Genomic DNA, 21,552 nt, shown 5'->3' with positions numbered 1-21,552 from the left:
ACATGGGACATAATGGAATATATTTGCAGAGACAAAAGAGATTGTCTATGAATCGAGAAGGCATTCAAAAATTCTCTTTGGAGTAGGTTTAAAGCTTAAGAAAAAAGAATACAGTTTCATAAAAACATTGTACATAGCACTGCCGTTTTTATGTGTGACCGCCTAGCTCAAAACCCACAAAAAGTTGAAGAATGGGATACGCAGTAATGGACCAAAATATGTCATTTGAGTTGACTAACTCAATTTTTTTTTCAAAAGTTTGTCTTATCTTGGAGAGTAATCTTTTCTCTACCTACTGTCAAAATTCGACAGCTGAATACAAAACCAAGATTTGGATATTAGCAGTACTGGATATTTCCGGACCATACCTTTTTGGACAGGCGCTGCTTTCACTGTGAAATAGAACATGTTTTCACTGATACTTCTGCAAAGTACGCCTGATTGACCCTCATCTTTAAATCCTCCTTTCTCCCTTTTCTATAAAACTGCACCTCCTAACTCTATGTCAATCATATTTTGAAAGGGTTAGGATGGCTCAATTTCAAGAAGTTATATACCATTTTAAACTGTTTTTAAACCCAAGCTTACTCTTTTCAACTATGTAGATATGTGGACATTCATTTCGGCCTACATTGTGTGGGTTTTGAGCTGGGTGGTCACACATGGCAAACTGGTCAGAAAGACAGAATTTAACAAAATAAATTCTCCGTCTACCGGTCTACATAAGACTATGCAACCATCACACACACAACTTAATCTACCTTGGCACATTCCACTTCCAAATGCTGGGGCAAGCAAAGCAGGGGAAAATACAGTGATACTTTCCTCAACTTAACAAGCCGCATGCGATGTACAAGAATCAAAATATTCAAAATCAAATGCTAATCTCTTAAGATGATATCACAGCTAATCCTCAATACACAATGTCATAATGAACTATTTCATTCTAACAAATTACAGAAAGAAAACCTTTGAACAGAAGCACGAGAGTCAGCATTTTCAGCCATTGGTCTTTGGCAGCTTTTGTTTTCCTCTACAAAGAAAACAAAACAAAAAGCAGTCTTATTTTCAGCACAATATTATTCCCTTTCTCTCTTCCCCTGTCTACTTACAGATGTGAGAAGGAGGAAAACAAAAACAATATTCCTCTATTTGATGTCAGCCTTGAAGAAAGCAATTTCATGTCAAATTCAATGATAATATCTCGCTTTCGATAGTAAAAACCTACTTTTCAGCAGAGGCAAACTTTGCTGGAGTTGAGCTAACGCAAATACACTATCTGATGCATTTGTGGCAAACTTCAAGTGCCTTATCTTGAAGTCTCCCCTTCATTACCTCCCCCTTCCAACAGAAAATAGATATCAGACTGTAGGTTGCATCCGATTACAAAGCATTGAATTTTACTTCAATAATGAACGAAGCACTAAGCAACGCCTTCAATTATGTTATTATCATTGTTGATAATGAAGTGTTGTTCCTGCTGCACAGAAGCACTGACAACATTTTGTTATTATTATAATTATCTTTTTGGGCAGTAACCTTAGATCAACTGATGATCACAGTAATAACTTTCTCATCTATGACTAACAAAAAAAATGCTAAGCAAATAAAAGGTTTTCACAAATGACATACTATGAGGACCTGGAAAACTAATTAGACGATACTCTGAATGACATCCAGAGAATCACCCATGCATTGACAGTGCGATATGATTGTAATAACTCTCCATCAAACTTGAAATATGTCAGGCTCCTTGAACCTGAACTCCATCAAATGACCTGACAGACAGGCAAACGGGAAAGTAACAGATTAAGTAATTGAGAGCTACTCATTATCTAGTTTTACAGCTGCTTCAGAATCTAAATCCCTGGAGGCCCATATGGAATGAAAGTCAGGCCGTGCAGCGAGTACATGATGATCATTCTCAGAAAAGATTTTGTGTCTCTGCTGCGTGTGTTACATATTCCTGCACTCATCAGGCCTACGGTCCTCCGGTACGAGGGATTATTCTACCTCGTGAGCGAGGCACGGCTCAAGCCCTCTTCCGTGGACTCGCGCAAGTATGATGTACAATTCGGCTCAAATTTTCGAGCTCACACTCACTGGCACAGTTGAGCAATCCTACGCAAGATGCCGAGTGTGGTCGAGCGCACTAGGTCAAGGTGACTATCCACATGATCCCTCGGACCAGTGGAACTGGTGAGAGCAATAGATATCTCCCCTGGAGTGCTGCTATCCTCGCCCCTTACAGGACTCCTTCCAGTCAATCTTTATTCAGTGATAGATGTTCTCTCCACACTTTTGTCTCAACTCATTTTGCCTTCCATAATCTTTACTAGCTCTTTATCTTTCCCTTTTTTTAACCCCCCTCTCCAGGGGTGGGAGGCCAGAGGAGCTGGTCATATGAGTAAAGATGCTTCATGCGCTTGCTTCCAGTTTGTGCAACCAGCACTAAAACGTCTTTCTTTCTTTTTTTCTCAGCAGCTCTGGCTACCTGCAGGGAATCTCATCTCATGACTACCATACCCCAACTAATGAGTCTCACCATCTTTCCTCATCTTTTGACGAATAAAGCACTGGAGATCTTGAATCAATGTCAAAGATACAAGCCCCTCCACAGCAGACATTGTGTCCAAAGTGACTATAAGAGAATTGATGAATAAATAATGTGAAGGAAAAATAGAAGTGATGTCGCGAGGAAAGTCCTGGTAGGGTAGGGCGTAATTTCGGGTGGTGCAGCCCTGCACCGACAGCCTTCGCTATAACGTCTTGAGGTAACCCGGCTGCGATGGCCCGTACTGACCGCCCCCGATGGTCCCTTCCAGCTGGGACAGACCCCCAGGGTTAATGCCACGCCCTGTGATGATTCCCAGGTCGTTCAGGTGACCAGAAACTGCAAAATATGATAAATACAGACATTCAAAGTAAACAATTCAGTCAATTTTAATGTAACCTGAGCAATGGCAAGAGAAAACAAAAATGTATGTGGTGAAAATCTTAAAAAATAAAACAACTCTAATTTGATTCTATGGGAGCAATCACAATTTGTTTTGAAAAGTGCTGACAATAACTTCCCCCTGCTATGCAGGGAAGCATCTACGAATTCTAAATCATATATAGCCACAGATTGCTCATCTGTCATACTACATAAAATCCAAGTTGTTGACGCATTCACCATATGAGCTATCATTTGAAGCTACAACTATAGGACACTCTTTCTCTTATCATTACGAGCCTTTGCCCCCCAAACACACACACACACACACACACACACACACACACACACACATACACACACACACACACACACACACACACATAAAAAGAATTATAAATGAAGGCTCTACAGAAAGAAGAATTAACTCTTGATTTATCTATGCCGTATCTCTTCAATTAAAAAAAAATTGACATCATATACTTTGGCTCTCTGTGGGGGATCAATATACTACACTGTGCCGCATGTGATACTGTGGTAACAAGACAACTGAAAACTTGCACTGAAAGTTGAAACACATGCACACACGTATGCTGTATGCCCTGGTACTCAATATGCAACAACTGAGGCACAAGTTATCAATCAAGTCACATGTGAGGTTTGCTGTAAAGCGAGCCACTTCGGCAAATGCCCATTAAATAATTGATTTGGGCCACCAAGCGAGGGCGTATACATCTCCCTCAATAGAGTGGACACGGCCCCCACCAACCATGCAGGGCTGTACGCTCACCTGGTGTCGGGCCAAGGTTGGCTTTTAGTAGGCTGGCCATTCCCTGTGGCGTGGAGGAGCGTCTAGCGAGCATCATGTCAGACTGGATTTAGAGATTGCAACAACAAGGACATTACAAGATAAATGCAGCACTCATAGATCTGTTAACTATACAGTCTTAGGAAAGTAGTACAGACTGGCACAGTATCTCTTTCCCGTCCTTAGCGATTTCGTTTCATCTTATCATAGTCTTTGAAGAAAGACAGAGAGAGCACACATGGAAACAGTCGAACAAATAGTTCAGCTTGAGTCTGGTTAAAAAGAAAAATCAAGGTAAAAACAATGCTGGACTGCACAAGCTGAAAAATATATGATCATAATTACAGATGAACCTACACCAGAGAGTCATTATCATAAAATGCATATAACTGTGGGTAGTGTGTTCATTTTGTTATTCTTTGAGCACTGGCTGGTAATTTGTGTGCTTTGGCGATGCAATTATGAAGCTGGCGTGCATGTAAAATCCACCATTCTTTTCAGACTTCTCTCCCCCAAATCTACAACATTGCTATCTTTCAGGCCACAGGTGTGGGCTGCTGATAATCATTATGTTCATTTTTGAAATTGCCTAAAGGGAATCAAACAAAATGGTGTATGGTGGTGACATCTTTTTCTATGTGTGCCCACCTTCCATATGTTTGACTTTGGTGGTACTCTGTTCATTAAATACTCAGGAACTGCTTTAGCTGAAATCCCGCTTAGATGCAACAAATTTCAATGTAACAAACTTTCTCTGTTTATTTTCACCGCTTAATCAGAACCATAAACCACTTAGTCAAGACACATTCTGATGGAAAAACTTTCATTGTCCATCATTAATGTCTAACATAGTAAGTACAGGTAAATTCTTAGAACTGATCACAGTGACTGCATTTCCCCAACAGAAGGGTTAATTTCTAACCAATCCCGGATAGATTCTGCTGATTGCACAGTCTGAACATTTACTGTTGGGCAGCAGGATATGTCCAGTGTCCTTCTTTATTGCCGGGGTTTGTTTTCTGCTTGTCATAGTGCACGGATATCACTGGGATTAAAAACTGTGCACGGACTAGTGTAATGCCCACACACACAGTTTCATGTTGGGTGATGTGCAAAGGCCAATACCAGTCACTGTTTAAGCGTGAGCCCCTCTTCAATGGGAGAAGAACTTGTCTCCCAACCCCTCCAGATAAAGCAGGGACCACCGTACTGATATCTCTCACGAACGTGAACATAGGTTGGAACTTTTATCTGGCCACTCACCCTGAATGAGTGTGTAGTGTTTGGCCTGGAGTCGTTGTAGGGGAACGGCAGAAGTTGTCTGCTGGGTTTTTGGCTCCTGTTGTCGATGACAGCACTCGATATCCTCTGCCTGGAGGACTCGCGGTTTCCCGACGAAGTCTGAAAAACCAAACAAACGTTGGACGTGTCAATACAATCCCTTTCAAAGATAAAATTTGAAAAGTTTTCAAAGAGCCAAATCGGTAGTATGCAGACTATTAGCTTGCGTTTCTGGGTACACTGCTACATCAAAATCATGAACATATCACACGTGAAAAGGACCGTGAAATTGCATCATTTAAAAGAGGCAAATATCAATAAACAAATCTAGAAGAATATGAATAAGAGAAATTGATAGCATGCACATACTAATGGTTTGCTACTTGATTTGTTAGTATATCCGAGTAAATTGAAACTGCAAAATCCACAAGTATATGGCACATGATACAGAGTGTGAAACTGCATTACGGGGTAGTGGTAACCGTCAGTTGATTTGACACTAGCTGTTGTGCATAGAATAAGCTGATGCACATCCCATTTATGAAGTGTGAAGTGAACATATACAAGTATCTTAGTACACTTTAAGCCAAAAACACAGTTCTGAAAAGGGCTCAACATCCATCTCCCACCATTTGAAAATAATTGCTTGCAATATATCAAAAGGGTCTACCAAGAAACTTGCCTGGTTGGCATAATTTGCAAGGATAATGAGTTGTTTGGGGGCATTCTGAGATCAAAAGTGTATCATGATAAAAAGGTGGTGTACTCCACTTCTATTCCTGAAGAGCCCTAATGAAAATTACTGAGAAGAAAACAAAACTTACTGGTGGCCTGTTGTTGTCCCTCAGGATGCCAACATTGTCAGGCACGGCTTCGATAGGGGGCAGCATTGTGTTCCTACTCCAGTGGTGAGGGGGCGATGCAGCTGTTGGGTGGGGCGGGGAGTTCAGCCTATCATTGGCAGTCATCCTGGATGGACAAACGAAAGAGGAAGAGAACAGAAAAAAAAAAAGATTTATTACAAACACACAAATAAGCGAGTAGTCCATTATGGTAAAAAACACTCTTTTTTTTCTTTTCATTTTTTACCACAGTGAAAGAAAAGAATGATTCTTCTCTGATATCATCCAAAACATGCAGATAGTGCTGGACTCTCATCACCAGATTAAAGTTATGTTAATTTTGTATCAGAATGAAAACCAGAGTGTTTTGTTTCCCCTCTAATGAATGTCACCCAATTGAGCAAATCGAGAATAAAATCACCAGTTTATTTGGGGAAGGAGTTGTACGTCAAATTCCTTCCTGGCATAACTAGAAAGATTATCAAACGTCCCTCATGATATCCGGTTTTTTTTTCTTTAAACTCAATGCATATTCCTTGCTAATTCTTTTCACTGTGCAACCACATGCTCATAGAACTGGGGCCCAAAATGTGTATATATGCTTATCTAGGAGGGTTTACTTCCTGAAAGGTATGTGCTAAAATTACATCCCCCCGTCAGTGAAGTGCACTGGCTATACTGAAGCAGAGCGTGATTTTGATGAATGGCCTCTCTTGATGTGCGACCATAGGTTGTCTTTGCAAACATCAAGATATCAGTGTGCAGTTTAAACCAAGATATTCTTGTATAGATGTGGAGATTAGGTTATAGTTATTGCAATGTTTTTGTGAGGGTGGGGCAGTTGGATGTGGCATACTTAATGCTCTTATCACTAGGATGGCATCATTTAGGGCATGGCTAATGTGGATCCTTACATTCTCTTTCCCATGACGATACCCTCCATGGTGGGCACACTTGGCGTCTTGGTCCTCTCAAGCGGTCGCAGCCTGCTCTTCCCGCCCCTCGCCGACGACATGCGGTGGCCGTGGACATCCGACAGTCGTGTGCTGGTCGGCCGGTTTCCAAGGGGCTTGATGGCCAGGCTGCTGCTGTTGGGTCTCGTTAGATTGGCTGGCAGTGCCGGGGCCTCCTCACTAGGGTGACAGAAGAATACTCGGTGACATTTTGCAACTAAACTGGCATTACAAACACAGGTAACTCTCACTGAAAACCCTGATCATTTGAATGTCGTTACACCTCCTACTATCCTCTCATCAGAACTGACAAAAAGATAAAACAACACAAAACAAAATCCAAAACATGTATGAATGATAACTCAGTCTTTGGGCTGTTATGCTTCCCTGAAAACTGAAGATTTAAATACAAAAAGAAGCATTTCCTAGTAAGGCTTTTAGACAAGAAATCTCACACAGCTTCTCAAATATCTCAGCAGTCAATAGCATAGATAAAGAAGAATATGGGAAAAAGACTTGATTGTGCAGTATTGAAAGAGAGTTGACCTTTGACACCGTGTATGGTCAAACAGACTCACATCAAGGAAGATGGAACCCGGTCCTTCTCGCCCTGTCTGTTGTGGAGCGCCTTGGAGGAGATGGTCATTACACCGGTCAACATGTTGGGCTTGCGGGTCTGCCAGTTGAATGGTGCCGAAGGACCAGCACGGAACTGGAGCAATAAAAGAAAGAATGATGATATGCATTTGTCGTCTTTCTGTAGTAAAGCCTGTCCACAAAGACTATACCAGGGCGAGATATTCAATGTAGCCTTCTCAGACAGCATCATTGACATGGAAACGAGTCTGATAGGAATGATAAAGTTGAGAGGTCTTTACATACAGTTACTCTTTATTCACAGGTGTTCCCTACACTATGGTGGACTGCATTTTGTGTTCTGTCTTCCTTGCGATCAAAGAAAATCAAGCTTTTGACATCATATAAAATTGCAATACTAAAAATGGTGCAATTACAATGTAATGTTCATGGTGCACCACTTTTGAGAAATGATACTCCTCAAACTAAAATGTCTGATTTGCATAAAGACCAACATGATTTCTTGCACTGACATCAAAATGTGGTACTAAGTGTAAAGCATATTAAAAAGATAAGTACATGACAGAAAGAGCAATATTTTGACATCTCAGCAACATTTCACACACATGTAAAATCTATTGACAAGATGGGATGGAAAGGAATGCAGGTTCTTACCGATCCCATAGGGGCCAGCTTGCCCGGAGGTTCCATGAGCCTCCCTGTAGTCACCCCAAGAGGACTGGGGCTGAGTGGGATGGCAAAGGTAGGAGCCAGGATGGGGGTCATGTGGCTGTCCTGGTGGTCCGATTCCACAGCCTGGTGGAGCCCTTTGTCTTTGTCTACATAAATATGTTTGACAAAATAATGAGATTTTCAGGAACTTTTGCTAATGCTATGTCTTCGTTTATCCTCATTTGTACTGCACTGACTTTTTTTTTTAACACGTCATATATTAGAATAAAATAATATACTTGTCAATCATTTACGAAATATTTCTTTTAAGGTAAAGAAGATATCCAATCTGGAAATATGTGTTAACATTTTTACAGACCTCTCATTTGCACACTCCCTCAATCAACTTCAAAGAATTTTTTGTTATGTCACAAGGCTCGCCACACAACATAGATCAAAACACCAACACAAAGACAAACTCAACAACAAAAACAAAACAAAACAGCAGAATAACCCAAAAATATATAAAATCTCAGCTCAGAGCAGAAACATAATGCTCAGGGGAAACCAAGACAAGAATTCATATTACTGAGGTAAAGCACATAAGTACTGTATTCAATCAGAAATTCACTTGCTGAAAGTTTTTAACAGACTTAATATTGATTACAAGATAAAGAGGTTCAGCTTCTAGATCCGGAAGGAAAAGGCACAATATTTATTTATTTTTTTAACTTTTTTTTATTTCTTTATATTTTCTTTATTTATTAATTTTCTTTTCTTTTTTTCTTTTTCTTTTTTTTTTTTTTTGGGGGGGGAGGGTTTTTTTTAGGTCCACTTACCTTCCTGATGCCTTCTGACAAGCATCCTCATCCAGCCCACGATTTCAGCCCAGAGAACGTCAAAGACCTGACTCATCACTGTGTTCTGGACACAGGCATTGGGGGTGAGCGGGGGGAAGCCCTCTCGCCTCCGCGCCGTGTGGTACCGTTTCCTCTCATGATTTTCATCATCTCTGTGGAGGGGGGTAGGGGTGGGAGAGAGAGGACAGGGAAAATTAATCAAAATCACTTCTAAAACACTATAATGCACTTTATGAGACTTTATAGCTAATATCTCAACAGACTTGAGTGAAATCATTTTTTCTATCTACAATGATATACTGTAAAAAGCAAGATATTTTCAAGGTAGCAAATTTTCATGAGCTGCCACTGGCATCCAATGCATGTAGTGTAGACAAGAACTTTTGTATGCATTATGATTTTGCAAATCTTGGCTCTCGCAAAATTTGCGAAATTAGAAATTCGCACAAACATTTCTGGTTTTACAGTAACTTAGTATGTCTCAGTTCTATCATAAAAGGAACATCAATCAGAAGTGGAAGTCAGCAATACAAGAAGTAAATACATGCTGCAGTCTTTTCACTCAACCTCTTTTGATTTTGTTACATATATTAACATCAAATGGTTTAGTGGCTGATTCAAAAAGTTTCATTTAACTGCAAAGCTTCAGTGGTTATTGGTGCTTGCGGGTTGTTTCATTTTTATTCTTATTATCAACATTATAGATCTTTATCATTAGCATCATTATTTTCATAAAAGTTCTATTACAGTACCATTATCACCATTATTGCTACTAGGAATATCAAAATTCATAATAATAAGTCTAACCTCAATATGAAACGTAAGAAGCATCTAGAGAAATTGTACAATTCACATAATTCATGCACAATTTGCAGTTGATTGTGGCCTAAAAGAGGGTTCAATTGCTTACCCTAGTTTTCCCTGGTCGTAGGCAAAGAACTCCTCCACAATTCCATCCACCTCAAAGATTTCCTCATCGAGGCCATTGAAATGATCCATTGGCGAGATTTCAGCTGAGAAGGAGGTGTCCAGACTGGCAATAGGGTGGATGTGGTGACCAGATAGCGTCAGGCTGCATGAAGGAGACCAAATTCAACAATGTTCAGTGGCATATATTCGAAAAGACAGAAAAGGAAATTCTAAACCTTGGAGAAATGTGTTTTCAGGGAAATCTAGTGAGTCAAAAAGAAAATATGAATTTGAGCAAAATGAATGGTTATAAAGAAAGTACACACCAGATAAGTCTTCAAAAATAGCATGTCATCACTAAAAAAGAAAAAAAGTATCATATTCACCATATTGATATCATTGTCACACAATAAAGCCAGTAAGATCACTGACAGATGCCTAACAGATTGTCATAACTCATGATTTTTGAAATACTTGTAAAAACTAGCTGATATGGTGCTTTAAATTTGTGTAACATTCAGCATAATATTTAATAGGAATGGAGTATCTTAATGAGGTCATACACTGTGTACATAAATGTAATCCTTTGGTATCACAACTGAAGAGGTGAACGATTTATTCATTCATATCTTAAGCATTTTTAAGCAAGGTAAATTTTCTTCTAGTGTTAGTCAGACTTTGATAATCACACAAATTCATCTGTAATCTTGTGGACATCCTTCAGATATGTGCAAATCAATTTTCATGACATTGGGTTGCCATGGAGATTATTCATATCTTGCATCTGGTGCCACAATTTGCAGCATCGCTCGCAAGACGACGCAGCTCTGAGCCTACGCGGAGCGGCACTTGTCTTACAGGGATCTACATTCACGGGATGAACCATTTATCATCACCCCCGCGTATTGTCCTCCTTCCAATGGCCGACGCTGCGGACAGGTGGAACGTCTAAGTGGGTTTCACCAGCAATCTCTATTCACACGCTCATCAACAAAACCGCCGCGATCGATGAAGTTCAAGGGAACTCCCCGTGTACACAGGAACATACAAGAAAGGCAGAAAGTCCTCTTTTTTTTTTTCCCAGATGCCCTCACACGTCACCAGTCTCCATGGTAACCAGACATGGCCACTGTGTAGAGCATGCATCAAGGCTACCGCTCGCCCATGCCAAATTTTCTTAAATGTCTTAGCATTTCCGTTCACTTAGATAAATCCAATTAAAGCTAATTTGCTCTTCGTGCTGTGGACACAGGCGAGCAGGCTATGAAGCCAACATCCCTCCCTGGATCCCTTGGGCACAATTTGTTTGAGATTCAATGTTTGAATGCCAGAAATTGCTTAAACCTTGGTGCTTGATTTGTGATTTCTACAGTATGAATTCTGTCATTGCTCAAATTTGGCATGCCATGGTGAGCATGACTACATACTCACTTCACAGGCAGCATACTGAAATAGATGTCACATTGAACATCCATACAAAAGACGTATTGCCGCAATCAAGTGTGTTAATCAAGTTATGGCAAAGTATTGCTCGATTCTCCTCTAGACGATGGACAAATAGAGTTGAGAAATTCTAAACACAACATCACTGCGCTCTTAACACTCATATCTTATTTCACATTAATGAGACTGATGAGCACATTATTCACTTTGACAAGTGTAACACCAGATTTTCTTGAAACGACCAGGCTGGCATTTTTAGTGTGTCCCAAAGAAGCTTAAGCTATGCACTTCTATAAAGTACTGCACTATTGCTGTGTGTAGTAAAAACCCATTTAAGTACCTAGGTACTACCGCTACATTAAAGTATAGCTCAGATCGTCTCACTCACATTCAAGTTTCATCACTTAGTGGTAAGTTATTCAGTTGGCCTTGCACAAGAGTTACGAAACACTGTTGCACATGACAGTGACTGTTTCTGGAAAGAGTAGTTTTATGTCAAAAACTGGCCACTCACCCATTTCTATCCTGAGTTGATCTACCAGGAACTTCGTGATCAGCGATGTCAAGTAGGACACCGGTGGTCGCCGATGAGGGGTCACCCTGAGGAAAGAGTTGGAACCCATCATCCCTGGGGGCTAGGAGTTGACTACCAAGGATTCTGGAAGGAAAAGAGAAAATAGAAAATAAAAAATGATAAATATCCATATACATCAAAGTCACAGTAGTAGAAGCATTTTTTTTAAATAGGATTAAGAAAATCATGCTACCCGTCCTTCAAGCAATTGTGATTAATTTCTAGTGACATATGATTTGGCACATCACAGATTAATTTTTTAGTTTCTCACACATCTTTGTATTTCACAAGCTTTGCATTGGATTCATACATGATGTATTACCAATCTTGTATCCCCATCCAATACTTACCGAGGTAAGTTTGCTTAATAGTACTCTATGCTCATCCATGATGGATTTGAGGAATAAAATGAAAGTATCTTATAAACAGAATATTTGAGGTTGACGATCACTCGCTTCAGTGGGAAAAATAAATTGCAAAAAAAAAAATCCACATTTGCACATCAAACAAGTACATGAAGCTCTCATGCATCTAATTCAATAATCAATTTTCTGTAAAGAAGACCATGCAAAAGATAAAATAAGTAAATGATTACATAAATAAAGGTAAATATATCACATGAAATGTTCAGTTACAGTACTAGATATTTAAATCTTTAACGTTTCACATTCACAGTACCATTTTTGTATATTTCTGTGTGGCAACATGATTGGATCGTCATGACAACGAATCATGATATCTTCCTGCACAGCCACATTCAGTGCTAGTTGCACCGTGCACTACAATGAATCAATCCATGGCCCATTGTAATTTGAGTGGTAGTTGGCAGAGAAATGTCACAATACCCCCCCCCCCCCCATACCACCACAGAACATGAATTGTGCATGTTATTACTGCAAAGGCAAAAGATTGCTCACTGTGAGTGAAATTACCTTTTGACTTTTTCTACAGTAGCATCTTCTATACACATACAGTCAGTCTATATAAAATGTCTCCAAAACTGCCATTATCCTTGGAAGATATAGAGGCATGCAAGCAGTTAGTCTCGTATATAATGCTTTCATGAGCTTTAATGTCCGTACCTGTCCAGCATTTATAAACATCTTTCAAATCACAAATTCACATGATGAGATACATCACTGCAGTGAAATGGTCTGGACATTCAGTGGTATCTGACAATCTATGCCATTTAGCTCTGTGGCTTTTTGAGACAGTAACACTGTTGACATTGCCCCTTTTTGTCCAAGACTTGGGCATATTCATCAGCTAAAATAATCTGTTATAAACATTTTTATGACAGTCTAAATCTTTCATTGATACTTATTGTTTTCTGTAAGGACCATGATCATCACATTACATTGTGCATATCTGGTATCATTATGATAGGGATGCATTAGGCCTTTATGTCTGCCATTTTGAAAACAGATGCAATATACAGACTACAGTGCATGTCTGTTCTCATTATGAATGAGAAGCATTACATCTGATACCATTATCAATATGTAGATACCACACATGGTAGTTCTGTGACATTACAATGTTTCATTAATAACTAAATCAAAACTGAATGACAGCCATGTGACAATTATCATTGTATGGGAGGCTTGAGGTCTATGGCCACGAAAAGTCCGAAAATGTAACCAAAACACAACAATTGCTATTTGGAGTATGAACTACAAACAAACAGTGAACTGACAAGAGGAAAGAAAATACACAAGGTGCAAGGTCTTTAACGGTATCAACATCCTTCCAATCCTCATCCAGCGACTGCATGTGTTGTGCACATTGCTCTTGTTTCACATTCCAAAGGGACGCATGAGCGATGACATCACTTGACCGTAACAAGCCCCTGACTGCCTCACACTCCAGGAGAGAAAATTATTGATTGGAGTTGGTAGAAACACACGCACATTCCTTGCCGGATGTGGCTCCATCAGGGGTCACTGCACTTCCATGTATTACAGACACAACATGAGCACATCCTTTCATCTTTCTCATCAATATATTTTTTTTTCTTCCTCTCAACACCCCCCCCCCCCCCACCATCCTTTCAATGAATTACACCAGTCCGCTTCAAAGAAGAACTCAGTCTAGGAATTATCACGTTATGGACCGTGGTAGTTTGCAGAACCATGAAGTTGTATTTCATAGATTGTATAGGGCTACTATTGATTCTGAAGCAGTACTAGTACTATTCATTCATTCATTCATTTACTAGTATTTGGCAAAATATAAAACAATATACTACAACAAGTATTAACAAAAACATTGATCAACAAAATTGGGAAAAGATGCATTTTGTTCCTCACAACATTTCTGCATGTACAATTTGTACATATCCCAAGAGTTTAGTGCTCTATGGCATTTTAAAGCACAATTAATTACTACATGCAATACACATTACAATATCACACTCTCGCAGAAAAGGATTTTTTTTCTTGCCTTGAGGTTTCTGATAAAAAAATGCCCAAGCTCTACACCTATAATGTTCTAAAAACTGGTACTTTTCATAACAGAAAGACTGAAATAGAGACTGCTAGAAACTTGTATTTAGAGTTATCCACATATTTTTCAAGCAAATACCAATTTTACATGATGGAGAATTCAAATGTTCTTCAACCTTTCATATAACTCTTTATTGATGCTGAGTCAATATGCACTTGAATGTGTTGTGAAAAGAAAACTGGATGTATAATGAAGCACTGCATGTCACTTACAGCAGACTTCTCTGAATAAGAAAATCACATTGAAGATCTTTTTTGTTCTGTTTTTCAAACAAAAATATTCACAAAAGCTGAGCTTCTTTCGCAATTCAGTACCAGTGGTAAATAACATGCCCCATAGCGAGGATTCATGATTCATATGCTCAAACATCTCAAACATGTATGAATGTGGCACTACTCTCAATCACAACCATGACACATGCTTTGCCATAAAAGTCACTCATACAAAGCCAGTAGGCCTTTACCAGACACATCATACATAGAATTTGATATAAACAAATTGATCATACAAAAAAGGCCCAAGCACTGTGAGCAACAAAAAAATGAAAAATAAAAAACGAAAAACAACGAAAAACTACGAAAATATCTCAAACAAACACAATTACAGCTATCCACTCTCAACAAATATCCATTTATGACAATAACAACAGAATGCATAGGGAACATGCACTGACAATTTTGAACATGGGCACTGTCAGTGTTTTTTAGTCACTCAGGTTACCACGTTTATCAATTGCATGGGTCGGAATTCGCCAAGGTAATAATTTACATCGAGGCTATGCATTATGCAAATTTTGATTGCATAAATGCATGTGACCGATCATGCACGGCAAAAAAAAAAAAGACAAACAATATTGAATGCATGCTGACATGTGTAGGTGCAAGATATTCCTACGTTACCCTGTTTGTGTCTGCGAACAGACTCGCCAACATGGATTTGATTTAAACTATCTTGGTGCATTTGAACCATTTTTTTTTTCTGTTTTACACTTGATTCACAATTTCTGTCTGCTATTGTATGATTATAATGATGACACCAGGACAATGTAGAGAGTAAAGAAAGTGATGCTACCTCTTTCGCTGCAAATTACTTTTTTTTTCAACTTTTCATGCACAGGACAGATCATGACAATGTGGGTGAGCAAATCCAGAACAACAGTTTCTCTTTCTCACATTTCATCTCACCTCGGGGGGAAAAAAAGAAGGGAAAACTGAAGAATTTGTGAAACTCACCTGAGGTGAGGGAAGCGAGACTTCCACACTTTGCACTCGTTGTGTAGCTGTGAGCTGGATGATGAGCTCTTCTGTCCCTCGTACAGCATGCTGTCAATCTCCTCAAACATGCGCTGCACTCGCTTGGCCGACTGCTTGTCAAATTCCTGCACATTTTTTTTTTCAATTTTCAGGACAAGAATGTGATAAAAATCCATGAGATCATGCCAAGTAGATATCGTATCATTTTCTTCTCTTGCTGTGATGTTTTGACTTTTTTTTTTTTTTTTTGGGGGGGGGGGGAGATGTCTGAGGTGGATACTTTGCAGATTCAGAATGGGATTACCCATTCTCCCTCACCCTACATCCCCTAGAAAACACTAACAATAACTATTGTTATGTGTTGCTCATGACAGATGAATTTCAGGCAGGCTTATCTAGAAGGGAGCTACTACTGTCACATTCCTTCAGCAATCATGTGTCTATAGTGGTTCAAGGAGACTAAAATAATGTAGAGCAACAGACCATGTACACATACTAACATTTTCTCTATCCTGAGCAATAGTCATCAGGTTACTTACTGTCTCCTCATAACAAGTGGTAGATTTTGTTACATCCAGTATAATGCATTTATTCTTTGTTTCTTTTCCTTACAGAAAAAAAAACATACGGGATTACAAAATGCATTCAGCAAGGCTTTCAAAATGCTTATTAGCAATGATGGTGATAACAACATGGTCTTACTCGCCCAGGGAGGACTCTTCAGAGTGGAGACTGTCCTTCCAAAGGGCCTTGACTTTATCATCGACCTAGCATTAAAAGGGGTATCTCACAGAGTGGCGAGTGCTTGAAAGCATAGCAAATTTTACCAAATTTTAGGTGTCATCAGGGTTTATAAACCGTTGCAATCGTCTTGAACATGTTCAATATGTTTTTTCAGCAATGAAAACTGTTTGCGTATTTGATTGCAACTGTGTATGAACCTAACTGCAACTGTTTATGAACCCTAACGAAACCTAAAACTCACTGCTTTCGAAAACATTAGTCCCTCTGGGAGATACCCCATTTAGATGCTCATTTTCTTTTTTGGAATAACCAGGGTCAACAAAAATATGGTCAGCAATATATCTTTGTCAGAGGATGTTTGTGATGGGCAGGATTCCAAACTCAGGATCTCTCTTTGTTTTTTAATGTACATACAAAGCCCCATCTTTGACCCAACTATGTTTAGATATGTTGAAAGCTGCTTAAATAAATTACATGGGGAAAAGGTTTGGAAACAAAATGAAAAAAAAACAAACTAGGAAAGGGTCTCACATCATCTCCCCAGGAAAAGAGACTGCTCCGCTCCGTGGAGTTGCCTGTCGTCCAGCCATTGTTGGACGTGACCAGGATGTGCTGGGGGTCATCCTCTGTCAGCAGGGATTCGTCGCTGACCGAGGCGGTGAGGTAGGAGTCCAGTGCCTGGCTGACCGTGTGGATGAACGGGAAGGGGAGTGCCTCGTCCGGCCGCTCCGGGAGGGGCACTGCGTGGCTCTCGTTCCGGGAAGATATGCCACGCCTGTGATGGATAGACAAGATGGAGGTAGAGAGAAGTTAAAGAGAGTCACTAGCATTACACAGTGGGGTACCGTAACTTTAAAAAGAGGGATATCCTTAAAGTGAGAAGATTGAATGATAAAGATGTTATGTCCACATTTGGTCAACACTTGATATACGTGTGTGAAAGGATGTAAGGGGGGAATATCAACTGGTAGTTACCTACGCTTTATAGCTGAATTCATTTTTCTGCTCGTTCAAATAAGGATACATTTCTGAAAAAATTAAAAAGAGAAATGAAGAAAGACATTCTCATGTCTTTCAGATGCTCATTCATAAAGAGGTGTTTCCTTTCATATGTACATCATTATCGAGTGCTAATTCAAGTATTAAAAAAAAAAAAAAACACTATCCTTATATACACATCAGTAAGTACATACAACGTATTTTCATCCCCCCCTCCCACACACACACACAAACAAACAAACAGCCATATACATGGACATCAAAATCACTCTATTCATATTTCTCTAAATCCCATATTCCTTCATGCCGGGAAAATGCCACGGCCTATAAAGTATACATTCGGGCAAAAGCATTTGTCCTTCCAATGGCTTTCCCTTCTCCTTCTTCAATCAAACTTGAATTCTCATTCTTGATCAACAATCAGTTGCTGCTGAAGCAAAGCCAAGCCCCCACGGCTCGACAATGGATGCACGCTCCAGGCTCGCGTGCTGCTGCTGCTGCACCGAGCCTCTCACAGTCATTACCATGGATACGACTAAACCACCAGGCACAGTAAATTGTGGGTTGAGTGATTGTTTTAGGGCCCTGTAAACGATGGTACGTGATGAGTGAATGGTGAAAGTAGACTGCGATACAAGAAAGGATGGGGGGGGGGGCAGGCTAGGTTAGCACGATGATAACTTGCTTTCTAGTCACGCATTATGCATGCCTTACACATATCATTAACTGGTATTTTTTTTGTTTGCCGCTTTCTTGATGTTTAATGGAAAGCATTTGGCAAATACCCGCTGTATGACGTGTTGAATGTCTTCACCCAGCATACAGTTGGTGAAAATTTGATAGGAAAACTTATGAATTATCATTGATTTCAATACAGCTGGCAAAAGGTATGAAAAAGAAAATATTGTGTTTACTACTCATGTCAATTTTGGTGTTCTCTCACATCACGTGTATGATAGGAGTACAGCAAAATCAACACAGCAGCAGTATCGTGGATTGTTTACTATAGATGCAAAATCAAACATAGTGTGGACATAGGAGAGGGCACCAAAAAATAGTGAAACCATGAATGAAGGCTAGATTGATCTAAGATAAACTCACTTTGCTAATCTTATCATGTTTAGGTTTCTCATAAAAAGCAAACGATTTTCTTCTTTCATCAGTATAAATGTATGATATCAAGGAACATCAAGTTTTTTATTTACACTGTTTTCACTCCCCCTACCCCATCCATTTATTAAAAAAAAAAACAAAAAAACGAGGATTTAGTGTGGTTGCACCAGCAGAGGCAAAATGGAGCAATCATATATCACAGCTCATAATATAATGCCTCACTGCAGGGCTGCACCTACCCTATCCATCATAACTGTGAACACATCATGCGTCAAGTGCTGCTAAAACAGTCTGGATGCAAAATGCACGTATATGGAAACTTGCGCAAAAACAAACAGAGAGAGCAATAATGGGACAGAGAGACAGAAAGACAGACACACACCCACACCCACGCACACACACACACACACACACATATACACACACAGAGGTTTTCACAAAGGAAGTATACAAGCTGAAGAGAGACAGACGGATAGACGCTACATTTATAGCTGGGCCATAAGTAACATGGAAATATATTCATGGGCTATTTTGAAATCACCATGAAAGATGTCAATCTAAACAGACCTAATGAGTGAACATTTACACATTGAGGAATTATTCATTTGATCATTTGGGAGATAGAGACATACATGAACATAAACAAGGAAGCAGATGAGCAAAAGAAAGAGAGAGACTAGAGAGAGAGATATATATTTTCTCTGCAGCTAAGCCGTGACACGGAACATCTATAGATGAGTTTATGTATCCTACAAAAAATGTTCATAGAGAGAAACAGGAAAAGTACTTTTTCTTTTTCCATTGCGAAATCACACATTTGATAATTTCATATTACTTGGTGAGCATTTCGTAGCTACAGCTTCATACTCTCATTTCTGTTGTTGTTGACAAACAACACTTTTTCATTAAAGAATCTCTTGACAATCAATAATAGGAAGTTAGCAAGGTACAGCGCCTCTCTTTACCGCAGTATAATGTTCTCTAGTCTGCACTCTCTACACCTTCATGTGATTTTCATGTCCCATTCAAATTCTGCTGAAACATCCAAGCAAGAACTACGGTTGTGCAGGGCTCACGAACCAACTAATATAACTCATGGAATCACAAATAGACATTGTGTGCCCACACATTTACCCTCACTGTTCAGACATTGATGGCCAAAAATCAATGGCCAGATAATTTGTCAAGATTCATTTACATTTCACATCACCGACAGATGGTGACACTGTTGATTTTGCATGAAGGTGCAAGAATGGCCGTGGAACCTCATGATTATGCCGGCTACCTTGGTTAACTGGCATGGAGTATGATGCCTATACAACCTCAATTTCACTTTCACGTTGACAGTGTGTAAATTGCAAACAGGGATGTATCATACTACATCATAATAATATTAACTTGATATGAATTACTATTATGATAATAGTGACAGTAATAATATGAGCTTATGTAAAACTGATGATGATGATAATGATGATGATAATAATAATCATGATAATAATAATAACAACAATAATAATAATAATAATGATAATAATAACAATAATAATGATAATAACACATTTCTACACACTGCATTTATCAAAAGAAAAGACTGCATATTGCAGGAGAGAAAATATAGAAATAAAGGAAAATAGACATAGACAGAGAAGATGAGAAAAGGTGATATGAAAGGTAAGAAAACTTTGATAAATAGCACAAAGCCTAATCTATCAACAAATTAAAGAAATACATCTTCAAGATTGGTGGTATTTTTAATACAACATGAGCCTATTAGTCCTTGAGACTAAAAGCTTTGATGCAAATATGTATTCCATTCACATAAACTCTGGTCTAAAGTGTGGCTGATTTAAGAAAAAGTTTGGAAAAAGATTGCAGGATATCCACATATAAGCATTGCTAAAGAACATTGATGCCGACAATCGTTTTACCCACCCAATGATCATCAAGCTACAGGTGGCGCCTTTTCGTTTCGGGCCCGCTTTCTTCTTGTGTGGTGGGGGGAGGCTGAATCGCGCCTTGTCCCCAACGTACACATCCAGCCACAGCATGGTGGCCAGAGAGCGTTGCTGCGACGAAACGGACATGCTGAGGCGATTGCTGCGCTATGTATCCTGCGACTGCCTCCTACCATGATACGTGTGCAAAGCAACCAGTGTTCTCGTCAAGTCGCAGACGACCAGGCCACGCGGCTCCCCGAAAAGTCATCATTTTTCTTTTTGACGGAATGACACGGAGAACTGGGCAAGAATCGTATCAGCAGAAATCATCACAAACTGCGGTTCATCCCTCAACACCATTTATTTCATCCAGCAGCCACAGATGGAGCACAAAGTCTGCAGTAGCACAAAGTTCCTTCATAATGATGGAATATAGACTTGTAAGATCGCATTTCTGGCATCTGAATGGAAAACGGACTATCACTACAAGGCAAATGGACTACCACAAAATTGTTGTTGCTGTATACATATCAGGAGTGATAACTGTACGTCCAGCGCAAAAACAGGTCAGAGACAGATCTTCTTTAAAAAAGAGAAGGAAAACCAATCAAACACTTTGCATCTGCTTGAGATGTTAAAACACAAGACAAGCATCAAGAGTCATCCACATGCTGCACATCACAGTGAGAGAGAGCGAGGGGGAGGAGGTGATTTGAGGCGGATTTCAATCACATGTATCCTTGCGCAAACAAGACTTTCACTCCGCGATTACTCTCCCAATACGCATCCCGACACCCGTACATCACACAATTTTGTGTCTTCCACCCTGGTCACATGGACGGAAACGGGCAGATGACTGAGACGGAGTAAATCAAACGAGAGAGAGCACACATTGGGGGGGGGGGAAGGGGGAGGGGGAAAATTGACGGAGAGTAAGCTGGGAATGTAACATCTGCAAAAACACACGACTGGATGAAAAAGTGGGGGAAAAAAATTCACATATCAAACTGACGCGAGAGACACAAAAATAATTCATAATTTATTCCGTCTCTCCCTGACTCAGATCGATCTCCGTGTGGTTTTTTTTTCTTTCCGCCTCTGTTTTCTATCCTTGAATGCTGCTGACTGAGGCATTTGTACGTGGA

General features: G+C 39.6%; 1 protein-coding gene across 1 annotated transcript; it reads right to left on the bottom strand.

The window, feature by feature from the left end:
• Nucleotides 1-1,538: 1,538 nt before the first annotated feature.
• On the bottom strand, nucleotides 1,539-21,051 carry LOC139736943 (protein FAM149B1-like). The gene is made up of 13 exons (XM_071647616.1): nucleotides 20,403-21,051; nucleotides 16,887-17,130; nucleotides 15,591-15,736; nucleotides 11,794-11,937; nucleotides 9,838-9,999; nucleotides 8,907-9,079; nucleotides 8,071-8,234; nucleotides 7,398-7,531; nucleotides 6,781-6,999; nucleotides 5,849-5,993; nucleotides 5,007-5,144; nucleotides 3,720-3,807; nucleotides 1,539-2,893 (listed from the first exon to the last, which is right to left on the bottom strand). The coding sequence occupies exons 1-13, from the start codon at nucleotides 20,552-20,554 to the stop codon at nucleotides 2,760-2,762; spliced, it is 2,043 nt and encodes a 680-aa protein (XP_071503717.1). The 5' UTR covers nucleotides 20,555-21,051; the 3' UTR covers nucleotides 1,539-2,759.
• Nucleotides 21,052-21,552: the final 501 nt, after the last annotated feature.

This window comes from Diadema antillarum, unplaced genomic scaffold, assembly GCF_040938485.1.
Source record: "Diadema antillarum isolate AM-2024a unplaced genomic scaffold, OU_Dant_1.0 seq00000674_RagTag, whole genome shotgun sequence".
Classification (NCBI taxonomy): Eukaryota; Metazoa; Echinodermata; class Echinoidea; order Diadematoida; family Diadematidae; genus Diadema; species Diadema antillarum.
This window is presented reverse-complemented; position numbering and strand designations above follow the sequence as displayed.